General features: G+C 42.7%; 1 protein-coding gene across 1 annotated transcript in view; it reads left to right on the top strand.

Moving 5' to 3' along the window:
* Window positions 1-14,506, top strand: part of PREX2 (phosphatidylinositol-3,4,5-trisphosphate dependent Rac exchange factor 2) — a 487,967-nt gene extending 473,461 nt beyond the window's left edge. The window contains exon 40 of the mRNA XM_077270643.1: window positions 13,901-14,506. Coding sequence (XP_077126758.1) covers window positions 13,901-13,946 — 46 coding nt within the window. The 3' untranslated portion in view covers window positions 13,947-14,506. The remainder of the gene's footprint in view (window positions 1-13,900) is intronic.
* The last annotated feature ends 452 nt before the right edge of the window (window positions 14,507-14,958 follow it).

The following is a 14,958-nucleotide window of genomic DNA, read 5'->3' as shown; positions in this document are numbered from 1 at the left end:
TGTAATTCTACAAACACTACAAGTATGCAGATAATGAACATGTATAGTTTTTTTTTATTTAAATATTGTGCAGACCGCTTTTTGGCTGTGACATGTGGTGAAACACCGCCTGCAGCCCAGGCATTCGGGGGGTAAGTGAGACTGGGTCATGCCTCAGTAATGCAAAGTTAACTACTAGAGTCCAGAAGTTGACATGAAATCACCGGATATCACCGGCGGCTGCAGCTGGGGGTCATGTGATCTGAACTGATCGAGCAGTGGTAGCGCCGCTCAGAGGCAAATATGTCAACATAGGGTATGTAGAAAAAGTCTTATTTGAAAGGTTTAAATATACAATGTTGTGGACCACTTTAAGTAGTGAAATTTGTAAAAAAAAAAAAAATGTTGCGGCAGTCAAACACCTGTAATACAGGCATTTTTTTATTTTTTTTGCATTACGCCGTTTACCGATTGCATTAATTTATTTTTTATTTTGATAGATGAGACTTTTACGAATGCAGCGATACTAAATGTGTGCATTTTTTTCGTTTTATTTTCAATGGGGGAAAAGAAGGGTGACTTGAACTTTTGTGTATTTTAATTTTTTTCATATTCTGAAAAACATTTTTTTTTTCACTTTTTAGTGCATTTAATAGTCCTCTTAGCGGACATGTAGCTGTGATCATCTAACCGTTTGTACTATACATTAGCCCTACTATGTATAGAGTACCAATAGGAACCCTTTATGTACTAAAGATAACACAGATAAAATATAGCTTTTAATTAATATACCAATTAAAACCATGCCACAAATACAACCAGATAAATACATAAAACACACAACCGTGTACTCTGGGATAACCCTGCCAGACAATACCTCTTAGTACTGCCTACCTATCAGTGGAGGTTGGCACCCTAAACACAGATACGAGATTGGCGCCCCCACTCACCGTCGGCTGTCCCTATATCTCCTAGTATGGATCCCAATATAGGTGTCACATACAGACCAGCACGTGCACTAGACAGGAAAAAGATAGGCAGACTAACTGACTGATTGTATATATATATATATATATATTTATGAATAATAATATATATAAACTAGGTTTGTGACAGGGTGAGATACACGGACTAAAGACCAACAATGTGCATAACAAAAAAGTGCTCGTGTATTAAAAATAGGCCTCACTACCTCTGTCCCCTACTGCTGTGCAGCCTGCCTAGCTGTGGGGGTTGGCACCCTACTGGTCAGCGGAATGGCGCCCCCACTCAGCGACGACTGGCCCTGGGAAGCCCTAATATCAAATCCCAGCCTGATAATAATTGGACACAGATGTGTAAATACACAAAAAAATGGCAAGGTACAAAAGCATATATAGCTACAGCCGAAAATAGCCTAGTGCTTAGATAAATGCATGGTATACAGAGGGTGAGACCGATACTTATCAGTGTTGATATTTCATACGCCTCTACGCGTTTCACCTCAGCGGATCATCAGGAGGCCTTGATATGTAGATGCTGCATGGAATCATGCTTGGTGCACTTAAATACATGTCATAATGAGCTTACTAATAATTGGGCGGTGTGAGCATACCAAACACCAGAGCATGGGACGACGCCATTTTGGAGTAGTCCTAATATGATAGAGGGATAGCTAGAGCCTATAGACTAATTGATGGCCGCTGCCTGTCATCGCAGACATGTTAGGGAGCGCGCTATAGTATATAGATTAGCCCCTACCATAGCGTTCTGCTCCATACAGGCAGGAAGTACCAGTGTGCATTGCAAAAAAAAAAAAAATTTAAATTAGCACACCAAGCACTCAGATTTACAGGGAGGAGGGGTGTGTGCGCTCTCACATATGTAACCGGCGCCTGCGCACAGGAACCCGGGGTAAACAGATTACACTCACCAGCGCCGAACAGTGACGTCACCCGGCCATTCCACCACTAGCCCATACATACGCTAGATGTCCAGATGGGGACAAACCTCCATAATAGCGGCGTGTGCATGAGCATGACCGTGTCCACAGTACATGCGCCAGGTACCCCCAGACGTGGGATTGATGCCAAAGACATACTATACAAATGCGCCACCACGCATGCGCGGACTGCGCGAAACCGAAACCATGGCGACGGCACCACATTTACCGCGCATGCGCCTACCGCTGCGTGTCTCAGAATGGTGCAAGCATAGCTCATAGGTCCTGCCAGTGCAGCATACTGTGTGCACAGACACAGCCAATGGCCGCATTGCTGATAAAGACAGCCATACTGCTGAAGATATAGCATACCCCACTTAGGGGGAGGAAAAGAAAGGGTTAAAGGCAATACGCTAATACCTATCACTTTATTATATATGGACGTATTCCTACCAAAAACATGTACAGCTGCTTTAGTTGTGGGACAGTTGTAATTATATACACCGCCAAAGATAGAACATTTAAATGACCGTAATATTCAGCCCTTATGCTGCACCACCATGTATATAGTATATATCAATACAATGCATATCATCTCAGATGCTATACCACATGACAACACATGGGATTTGATATATATTAGATGGCCACAGTCAATCCTGTCTATCCCTGTGAACTCACAGGGTATATAATGGTGGCATGGTCAGCCGCGATTTAGTTTGTCGGTGCCCGAAGACTTAGAAAACGAAAGACACCAATGCTAGAGTCTCACACAACCAGAGGGAAAGAGAGCATGGGTATATCAGGTCATAGGAAGCATGTATATGAGACATATTCATTGAGGCCTAATGGGGCCAAACAATTGACCCGATGGATCCAAGCACATTCTTTCTGTAGTAGAAATCGGTCGAAGTCACCACCTCTAGGGTTCGGTGTATATACCTCAATGATACTGAAAGTTATTTCATGGACATTACCACCATGTTGGTCATTCATGTGTCTTGCTATCGGGGTGTCACGTTTGTGCTTGATATCGCCTATGTGCTCCCCTACATGCCTCCTAAACTCCCTCCTCGTTTTGCCAACATAGTCCATAGGACAACTGCATGTAGCCATGTAGATGAGCCCACTTGTCTTACAGTTAGCAAAGTTACGTAGACAGAATTTTTTGCCAGTTACGGAACTGATCACAAATTTACCTGGTTTCATAAATTTACAGTTAACACATGCTCCACATTTGAAAAAGCCACACGTCCTACGGTCCAGCCAGGTACCCTCTGGGGTAGATCTCTTAAAGTGGCTATGAACCAGATCATCTTTCAGAGACCTACCTCTCCTGTATGTGATCAGAGGCCTGGGACCCACCCATTTGTTCAAATCAGGGTCAGATGTCAAAATGTCCCAGTGTGGGGTGATGGCTATCCCATCTTAACAGGCTGTTGGTGCTAGTGGGCTTCCGGTAGATTTGTGTGCTAAGGCAACCATCTTCGTTTTTTTGGATGTGTACATCCAAGAATGGCAGGGTCTTATCATTGATGTCAAAGGTGAACATCATGCCGATGTTATTAGTGTTAAGTTCTTGAATAAACTCAGTAAAGCCCTGTTTTGGACCCTGCCAAATGACGAAGATGTCATCGATGAACCTATACCAAACCCCCACAAATTGATGCCACCACTTCCTTTCATCGGTAAAGACTATGGTTTCCTCCCACCAGCCCAGGAACAGATTAGCATACGATGGGGCACAGGGACTCCCCATCGCGGTGACCCTGAGCTGGTGGAAGTACTTCCTGTCAAATATGAAAAAGTTTTTTGTGAGAGTAAATTGTAGAAGGTCTAGTACAAATCTACTGTGGGCCCTATGTTGAACTGCTCTAGATCTAAGAAAGTGGTCCACCGCTTTTAATCCCAGATGATGTGGGATATTGCTGTAGAGGGCCTCCACGTCTATGGAGGCCAAGAAGGAACCCTCAGCAAATTGTATCCCCTCAAGTTTGAGGAGTAGGTCAGATGTATCCCTTATGTATGAAGGAAGGGCTAATACAAATGGTCGAAGTACCTCATCAATGTAGACACCGCAATTTTGGATCAGTGAGTCCGAGCCAGATCAATCAATAGATAACATCCTACGACTAAAAAGTGATCCAGATTTCAACAGACGGGAGGGCTTGTTGCAGACGTCAGTAGAGAAATATCAATCTTTCATTAAAGAGAGAAAACAGTCACAATTTCAAAGAGATCTGAAAGCCTTTAGTGAGAATCAGGCCTATAAATTTAGTCAAAACAGTATCTCTGATATTTCAACCTCGGATATTGATAACTCCGATACTGAGCGACTGCAAACAAGTGCCCCCTATAGAGGTGGCAAAAGGTTCAGGCAAAGATGGAGAGGCAGGGGCAGAAACTTCCACAGAGGCCCCCCCAAAAATGTACAGTCACAATACGATGGCAGAGGCCCCAACACTGCAAATGGTCCCTCTTCCTCAGCACCTTCTTCTGCGCCCTCTTCCTCTTTTTTAGAGAGGAGTGCCAATACAGGCTATTACCTAAGACCCAAGGTGGCCTAAATCAGGGCCAGATTATAAACCTATCTGACTATGTCTTATCAAGTGATGAATATAGTTTATTGAAAAAGGGCCTTAATTACGTTCCCGTTAATAAATATGATAGCTTCGGTTGGACGAAGGATTTACACTTGTTTTGCAGGAAGCTGAAATGGAAAAAGTTTTTTGCACATAATAACCAGATCACACTGAATCAATTGGGTCTCAGTGAAGAGGATATGGATGCATGTTCAGCCTTGGTTGACTTGCTAGATGAAAACACCCGTAATGAAGGGGAGGGCCCATTCACGACCCTTAAAAACAAAAGTAAAAAAATGCCACCACAGGGTGATATTACCAGCATAGACATTTTTCTGAAGTTGGTAGAAAGGGACCTGAAAAAAATACCTACGGGCCCAAGAGACTTCAACCTATCTAAGGGTGAATACGAGGCATTACAAAAATTAATGAAAGTTAATAAACTGATAATCAAGCCCTCTGATAAAGGGGGCAACCTGGTGATTATGATAGAAACTAATTACATCAAAATGTGTAATGCCATCCTCAGTGACTCAACCACATATGAAATCCTAAGCTCTGACCCCATGATTCAATACAAAACTGAATTGACGGATTTACTTGAAGCAGCACACACCGAGAGGTTAATTTCTAAAAATGAACATGATTTCCTCTTACCAACCCACCCCCTTACAGCTACTTTTTATACCACACCTAAAGTACATAAGGGGCTTGAACCACTAAAAGGTCGTCCTATAGTGTCTGGCTCGGACTCACTGATCCAAAATTGCGGTGTCTACATTGATGAGGTACTTCGACCATTCGTATTAGCCCTTCCTTCATACATAAGGGATACATCTGACCTACTCCTCAAACTTGAGGGGATACAATTTGCTGAGGGTTCCTTCTTGGCCTCCATAGACGTGGAGGCCCTCTACAGCAATATCCCACATCATCTGGGATTAAAAGCGGTGGACCACTTTCTTAGATCTAGAGCAGTTCAACATAGGGCCCACAGTAGATTTGTACTAGACCTTCTACAATTTACTCTCACAAAAAACTTTTTCATATTTGACAGGAAGTACTTCCACCAGCTCAGGGGCACCGCAATGGGGAGTCCCTGTGCCCCATCGTATGCTAATCTGTTCCTGGGCTGGTGGGAGGAAACCATAGTCTTTACCGATGAAAGGAAGTGGTGGCATCAATTTGTGGGGGTCTGGTATAGGTTCATCGATGACATCTTCGTCATTTGGCAGGGTCCAAAACAGGGCTTTACTGAGTTTATTCAAGAACTTAACACGAATAACATCGGCATGATGTTCACCTTTGACATCAATGATAAGACCCTGCCATTCTTGGATGTACACATCCAAAAAAACGAAGATGGTTGCCTTAGCACACAAATCTACCGGAAGCCCACTAGCACCAACAGCCTGTTAAGATGGGATAGCCATCACCCCAGAGCCCTAAAACGTGGTATCCCCAGGGGCCAATTTATAAGGCTGAGAAGGAACTGCTCGGAGATAGGAACGTTCATCCAACAATCAGGAGATATGAAGATGAGATTTCTAGAAAAAGGTTACCCCAGAGGGGTTATTGAAGCGGCATATAAACATGCCCTTTCTCTGGATAGAAGTACTCTCTTACAATCATGTAGTAGACCCGCAGCCAGTGATCCGGACCCGACTAGAATCATAGGGACCTTTGACAGTCAGAATGAGAGAGTGGTCAAAGTGTTGGCTAAACACTGGGACATTTTGACATCTGACCCTGATTTGAACAAATGGGTGGGTCCCAGGCCTCTGATCACATACAGGAGAGGTAGGTCTCTGAAAGATGATCTGGTTCATAGCCACTTTAAGAGATCTACCCCAGAGGGTACCTGGCTGGACCGTAGGACGTGTGGCTTTTTCAAATGTGGAGCATGTGTTAACTGTAAATTTATGAAACCAGGTAAATTTGTGATCAGTTCCGTAACTGGCAAAAAATTCTGTCTACGTAACTTTGCTAACTGTAAGACAAGTGGGCTCATCTACATGGCTACATGCAGTTGTCCTATGGACTATGTTGGCAAAACGAGGAGGGAGTTTAGGAGGCGTGTAGGGGAGCACATAGGCGATATCAAGCACAAACGTGACACCCCGATAGCAAGACACATGAATGACCAACATGGTGGTAATGTCCATGAAATAACTTTCAGTATCATTGAGGTATATACACCGAACCCTAGAGGTGGTGACTTCGACCGATTTCTACTACAGAAAGAATGTGCCTGGATCCATCGGGTCAATTGTTTGGCCCCATTAGGCCTCAATGAATATGTCTCATATACATGCTTCCTATGACCTGATATACCCATGCTCTCTTTCCCTCTGGATGTGTGAGACTCTAGCATTGGTGTCTTTCGTTTTCTAAGTCTTCGGGCACCGACAAACTAAATCGCGGCTGACCATGCCACCATTATATACCCTGTGAGTTCACAGGGATAGACAGGATTGACTGTGGCCATCTAATATATATCAAATCCCATGTGTTGTCATGTGGTATAGCATCTGAGATGATATGCATTGTATTGATATATACTATATACATGGTGGTGCAGCATAAGGGCAGAATATTACGGTCATTTAAATGTTCTATCTTTGGCGGTGTATATAATTACAACTGTCCCACAACTAAAGCAGCTGTACATGTTTTTGGTAGGAATACGTCCATATATAATAAAGTGATAGGTATTAGCGTATTGCCTTTAACCCTTTCTTTTCCTCCCCCTAAGTGGGGTATGCTATATCTTCAGCAGTATGGCTGTCTTTATCAGCAATGCGGCCATTGGCTGTGTCTGTGCACACAGTATGCTGCACTGGCAGGACCTATGAGCTATGCTTGCACCATTCTGAGACACGCAGCGGTAGGCGCATGCGCGGTAAATGTGGTGCCGTTGCCATGGTTTCGGTTTCGCGCAGTCCGCGCATGCGTGGTGGCGCATTTGTATAGTATGTCTTTGGCATCAATCCCACGTCTGGGGGTACCTGGCGCATGTACTGTGGACACGGTCATGCTCATGCACATGCCGCTATTATGGAGGTTTGTCCCCATCTGGACATCTAGCGTATGTATGGGCTAGTGGTGGAATGGCCGGGTGACGTCACTGTTCGGCGCTGGTGAGTGTAATCTGTTTACTCCGGGTTCCTGTGCGCAGGCGCCGGTTACATATGTGAGAGAGCACACACCCCTCCTCCCTGTAAATCTGAGTGCTTGGTGTGCTAATTTAAAATTTTTTATTTTTTTTTTGCAATGCACACTGGTACTTCCTGCCTGTATGGAGCAGAACGCTATGGTAGGGGCTAATCTATATACTATAGCGCGCTCCCTAACATGTCTGCGATGACAGGCAGCGGCCATCAATTAGTCTATAGGCTCTAGCTATCCCTCTATCATATTAGGACTACTCCAAAATGGCGTCGTCCCATGCTCTGGTGTTTGGTATGCTCACACCGCCCCATTATTAGTAAGCTCATTATGACATGTATTTAAGTGCACCAAGCATGATTCCATGCAGCATCTACATATCAAGGCCTCCTGATGATCCGCTGAGGTGAAACGCGTAGAGGCGTATGAAATATCAACACTGATAAGTATCGGTCTCACCCTCTGTATACCATGCATTTATCTAAGCACTAGGCTATCTTCGGCTGTAGCTATATATGCTTTTGTGCCTTGCCATTTTTTTGTGTATTTACACATCTGTGTCCAATTATTATCAGGCTGGGATTTGATATTAGGGCTTCCCAGGGCCAGTCGTCGCTGAGTGGGGGCGCCATTCCGCTGACCAGTAGGGTGCCAACCCCCACAGCTAGGCAGGCTGCACAGCAGTAGGGGACAGAGGTAGTGAGGCCTATTTTTAATACACGAGCACTTTTTTGTTATGCACATTGTTGGTCTTTAGTCCGTGTATCTCACCCTGTCACAAACCTAGTTTATATATATTATTATTCATAAATATATATATATATATATATATATATATATATATATATATACAATCAGTCAGTTAGTCTGCCTATCTTTTTCCTGTCTAGTGCACGTGCTGGTCTGTATGTGACACCTATATTAGGATCCATACTAGGAGATATAGGGACAGCCGACGGTGAGTGGGGGCGCCAATCTCGTATCTGTGTTTAGGGTGCCAACCTCCACTGATAGGTAGGCAGTACTAAGAGGTATTGTCTGGCAGGGTTATCCCAGAGTACACGGTTGTGTGTTTTATGTATTTATCTGGTTGTATTTGTGGCATGGTTTTAATTGGTATATTAATTAAAAGCTATATTTTATCTGTGTTATCTTTAGTACATAAAGGGTTCCTATTGGTATAATATAGATTGTCGATGACCTTTAAGTAGCTGTTAAGACAGCTCCAAGTGGTGTTGTTTTTCTACTATGTATAGAGGAAACTGCGATCTCCTGTGAACGCCGGCTACGTACTGGCTCTCACAGGAGAATCGTAATAATAGGCACGGAGGTTATCAGCAGACCCCGGCTGTCATAACAACCCATCTGCGCCCCCATGATTACCCCATAAGCTCGCTGATGGGAGTGTGGAACGACGCGCCTTCCTTGCTGGCATGTGTTAAATGCCACTGTCAGAGATTGACAGTGGGATTTAACAGGTTAATAGCTCTGCCCACAGCTGTTCGAGCGCGAAGGGGTTAAACTCACCTCTATTGCATGGACCGTTCAGCGGTGTCAGCACTTCCTCTGCCGAGCCTCGCCTAGTATTGTTATGTCACACGATCCCTGCGGCCAATCAGCGCTGGATTCACTCGCTTCTATTTTGAACCAATTGGACGTCCGGATGAAGTTAGAGAGCAGCAGCTGCTCTCACCTCGTCTGGATGTCAGTTACTGGCCCGTCATATGCTGCAGCCAGTAGTTCCCTCTGCCTCCCCTTCGGAGCCACTATGTAGATATTTTAGGATAAGCCATTTGTTGCTTAGTGCATCTGAGCGCTTCATGTCTTCACACTATAGTCTATCACTTCAGAAGTAGCAGAAGAAAGCAGTATTTATCAGAGACACCAATATGAATCTCTTCAGTAATAATGTCATGGCTGAGACCAGTGAACCTCCGAGCTCATGTTTCACTCTGACTAAAGAAGTATTTTTGCGATTATTTTACTTTTATTTCCTGTCACCTGCATGTGACTGACTTATCCCCGCTTCATTCATCAAGAATATCAAATCCACAGTTATATAAAAGTAAAAGCAGATTTAAAAGTGAGAATTAAATAAGGCATTAAAATCAATGCTATAAGTTATATTCTTGCATGTTATTTTAGGGGACATAATAAATATATTCCTAAATTTTGCTTTTCCTTCAGTGAAAATAAAGAAAAATGTTAGCACACATGTCAGCAAACTGTGGATTGGGGCAGGTCGAGTCATACTGTGTAGATGGCTATCTGGAAATTGGAGGGACCGGCCCATAGTCACCTTCCTGTAACCTTACTTACTCTTCCTGCTCTCTGAGCTCACAAATTTGAGGCCCCTTTCAGCTGCCGTGCACCGCCACAAGCATTGTACTCCAGTCAGGGATTGTAGCATATTTCTGTCTTAATTTAAAGTGCAAATTATGATTAATTAGTCAACCACACTCTCCTTCTAAGCTTTGCACACTTTCCAAAAAGATGGCAGAGCTGGCTAGGACTGGTGTAAAAACTCCAAAAGTTGCAAATTTGCGTGCATCTATGGGAACTGTAGTGAAAAACTTTGGATGAATTGGCCTCTATGTGCTAAAGGGAGTCTGTTATCACAAAATGACTACTCAAACCAAGGACAGCACCTTGCGGAGGACTTAGCCCTAATAAAAGACGATTCAGAAGTAGCAGCGCTTTGGACGCAGCGTATGTTCACTTCATCCAAAGCGCTCCTTCTATTGAACACAGGTGATTCCGATAGAGTTCACTGAGCTGTGCGGATTCACCACGTTCAATACATTCTATTGATGTAATTTCTCTTGCGGAGACTCACGTCTCCACAAGAGAAATTGGCGTGCTGCAGTCTTGAAAGAAGTGCCGCATGTCCATCTCCACGGGGTGATCCGCAGGCATCTGTGCACGCTTAGTGGGCATGGGATTTCTCACCAATGTGGGTTTGCCACTGCATAAGTATGCAGCGTCAAACTCACAGCAACTTTGGATTGTGTGCACCTACCCTTAAATGTCTAAGTCCATTGCTTCATTTGCTAGAAATCGTTCTTAATTCAAATTTGTTAATAAGGTGCTCGGTGGACCCTGGGCGTGGCTGAGCAGTTTAAGTTGTCTTCCTACATACAAGTTTTCCATTATCTCTTTCAGGCTCTCCTTCCTGTGATGGTAGATGCATATCAGTATTCACAGAGTACTTCACAATATATATTACTATGTTCTCACAAGCAATCAGTAGAACACAGGCAATTGGAAGAGGTGCTCAGTTTAACCCCTTCACCCCCAAGGGTGGTTTGCATGTTAATGACCAGGCCAATTTTTACAATTCTGACCACTGTCCCTTTATGAGGTTATAACTCTGGAATGCTTCCATGGATCCTGGTGATTCTGACATTGTTTTCTCGTGACATATTGTACTTCATGTTAGTGGTAAAATTTGCTGGATATTACTTGTGTTTATTTGTGAAAAAAATGGAAATTTGGAAAAAAAATTGAAAATTTCGCAATTTTCAAACTTTGAATTTTCATGCCCTTAAATCACAGAGATATGTCACACAAAATACTTAATAAGTAACATTTCCACATGTCTACTTTACATCAGCAAAATTTTGGAACCAAAAGTTTTTTTGTTAGAAAGTTATAAGGGTTAAAAGTGGACCAGCGATTTCTCATTTTTACAACACCATTTTTTTTTAGGGACAACATCACATTTAAAGTCACTTTGAGGGGTCTAATGATAGAAAATACCAAAAAATGACACCATTCTAAAAACTGCACCCCTCAAGGTGCTCAAAACCACATTCAAGAAGTTTATTAACCCTTCAGGTGCTTCACAGGAATTTTTGTAATGTTTAAAAAAAAAATGAAAATTGTCTCTTCAGAGAGGAAGAGGACTAGAACTCTAGTGCCTCCTATTGGAAGTAGCAATCCTAACAGTCAATGTCGTCCCTTTAACGAGCCTTGTCACATGACTTAGGATAAAAGCCAAACCAGAATCTCAATTTGCAGACACTGTGTTTCGGGGTACTGCCCCTCGTCAGTGCAAAGTGGAGATCTGGTTTGGCTGATTGAGAGGCATCTGACCGGGATCCAAGAAGTATCATTTCTCCTTGCGGAGAGTCACATGATCAGCATGTCAAGGTGAGGAGACTTAAAGCCGCAAAGCTCCTCTGGGAAATATGCAAATTGTCTCTTCAGAGAGGAGGAGAACAATTTGCATATTTCCCAGAGGAGTATTGCTGCTTTAAGTTTCCTCACCTCGACATGCTTATCATGTCACTCTCCGGAAGGAGAAATGATACTTCTTGGATCCCTAAAAAAATGAACATTTAACATTTTTTGCAAAAAAATTTACTTCAGATCCAATTTATTTTATTTCACCAAGGGTAACAGGAGAAATTGAACCACAAAAGTTGATTTGCAATTTGTCCTGAGTACACAGATACCCCATATGTGGGTGTAAACCACTGTTTGGGCGCATGGCAGAGCTCGGAAGGGAAGGAGCACCGTTTAACTTTTCAATGCAAAATTGGCTGGAATTGAGATAGGACGCCATGTCATGTTTGGAGAGACCCTAATGTGCCTAAACAGTGGAAACCCCCACAAGTGACATCATTTTGGAAAGTAGACCCCCTAAGGAACTTATCAAGATGTGTGGTGAGCACTTTGACCCCCAAGTGCTTCACAGAAGTTTATAATGTAGAGCTGTAAAAAGAAAAAATCATATTTTTTCACAAAAATGATCTTTTTGCCCCCATTTTTTTATTTTCACAAGAGTAACAGGAGAAATTGGACCCCAAAAGTTGTTGTGCAATTTGTCCTGAGTACACTGATACCCCATATGTGGGGGTAAACGACTGTTTGGGCACATGGCAGAGCTCGGAAGGGAAGGACCGCCGTTTGAATTTTCAATGCAAAATTGACTGGAATTGAGATCGGACGCCATGTTGCGTTTGGAGAGCCCCTGATGTACCTAAACAGAGGAAACCCCCCCATAAGTGACCAACTATTGGAAAGTAGACCCCTGAAGGAACTTATCTAGATGTGTTGTGAGAAGTTTGAGCCCCCATGTGATTCACTACAGTTTATAACGCAGAGCCGTGAAAACAAAAAAAAACATTTTTTTCCCTACAAAAATGATATTTTTTAGCCCCTAGTTTTGTATTTTCCTAAGGGTAACAGGAGAAATTGGAGCCAGAAGTTGTTGTCCAATTTATCCTGAGTACGCTGATACCCCATATGTGGGGGGAACCACCATTTGGGCACATGGCAGAGCTCGGAAGGGAAGGTGCGCCATTTGGAATTCAGACTTAGATGGAATGGTCTGCGGGCATTATGTTGCGTTTGCAGAGCCCCTGATGTACCTAAACAATAGAAACCCCCCATAAGTGACCCCATATTGGAAAGTAGACCCCCCATGGAACTTATCTAGATGTGTTGTGAGAACTTTGAACCCCCAAGTGTTTCACTACAGTTTATAACGCAGAACCAAGAAAATAAAAAATCATTTTTTCTCACAAAAATGATTTTTAGCTGACAAGCCACCTCCCTGCAGAACCCAGAAGGACCGCACGGCCATCTTGGATCCATGGCCTGCAGGGAGGAGAACGGAAGATACCCTTGGAACAATGCGATCACATTGCGTTGTTCAGAGGGTCTCAGGGAAGCACGCAGGGAGCCCCCTCCTTGCACGATGCTTCCCTATGCCGCCAGAACACTGCGATCTTATTTGATCACAGTGTTTCGGGGGTTAATGTTCCGGGAGCGGTCCGTGACCGCTCCTGGCACATAGTCCCGGATGTCACCTGTGATAATCAGCTGACACTCGGCTGCGATCGGCCGCACTCCCCCCGTGAGCGCGGCTGATCACGTATGACGTACTATCCCGTCGATGAGAATTAAGTCCCAGGTCACATGGACGGGATAGTACATCCGATGGCAGAAAGGGGTTAAATTTAAAAAATCCATATTTTTTTTTTAAATTGCAATTAAAAGTGTCTTCTTTTTCATTGTAGTCACCATCTAGGAGAGGGATTGAGAAAGTCAATGACAATATTTAGGCATCACTATGGAAAGTGTTGGTAATTTCAACTCTAACTTAGCAAGGCTAGGAAGTAATGCTAACCAAGCAGTTCGTGTGGCAATTTTTACATCATTATGAGGAATTTATTGTCACGAACCTAATCATAAAGCATGACCCCAAGTGAAATACTAATACTGTCTATGTGTTTTTTTCTAGGTTGTACCGGCTGTGCCAGCCGCCCCCTGCTGATGATGAGCCCTGAATGTACCCACCATCGATTCTGAGAGGATTATTTTAACAGAACTTGTTTTTTGACTGCTCTTGTCAATGTGGATATTCAGTATATAAGAACCTGAAACTCCTCTTCAGCGGACAAGACACTTCATTACGAGCTATGAGGACTATTCGTCAGCGGCATATTTTGTACACTGGAATCCCACTGGATGAAGCACTTACGTGTTGTAAAAAAAATCAACAAGGACTTTGTTTTTTTAAATTTTCATTTCAAGCTTTTTTTTCCACGTACAGACAAGACTTACTTTAATATTTGTATTAATTATGTCAGTGAAAAAGGAAATATATTTCTAAAGGAAACATTTATATCTACTTTGCTATCAATAAACTGCTACATACATAATATATGTCATAATTCTGTAGAACGTAAAGCACAGTTCATTATCACTCCATGTGGACTTTCCCTTCAAGACATGACTTTGCTATAGAGAAAAAAATGGAAGAAATAGACTTTTTATAACTAATTAACCCATGAATAATGTAAAATATTTGGGCAATACATTAAATAGATTGATATTATTGACAACAAACAATTTGTAATTTTTTACTATTAATTCTGAAATTTCCATTATTTTTTAAGTGTGGTATAAGAAGCAGCCATTGTGCTTGGCTCATCTGTCTCTCTGTACAAGTGCCAAAAACTGCACTTTTTACTTACACCATGTGTAGCTTTTTTCACAATTTTAATTAATGAACTTGATAGCTGTTTTATAGAACATACTGAATTTGTTTGGGAGGAATTAGGCTACGTGCACACGTTGAGTGTTTGGTGAGTTTTTTTACCTTAGTATTTGTAAACCAAAATCAAGAGTGAGTAAAAAATGCAGAAGTGGTGACGTGTTTCTATTACACTCTTTCTCTGATTGTTCCTCTCCTGGTTTTGGTTTACAAATACTAAGGTAAAAAACTCACCAATACTCAAGGTGTGACCGTGACCTTAAACACACGTATAGAGCGACCTGTCAGTCAAAGGGAATTGG

This window comes from Ranitomeya variabilis, chromosome 6 (genome assembly GCF_051348905.1).
Source record: "Ranitomeya variabilis isolate aRanVar5 chromosome 6, aRanVar5.hap1, whole genome shotgun sequence".
Taxonomy (NCBI): Eukaryota; Metazoa; Chordata; class Amphibia; order Anura; family Dendrobatidae; genus Ranitomeya; species Ranitomeya variabilis.
This window is presented reverse-complemented; position numbering and strand designations above follow the sequence as displayed.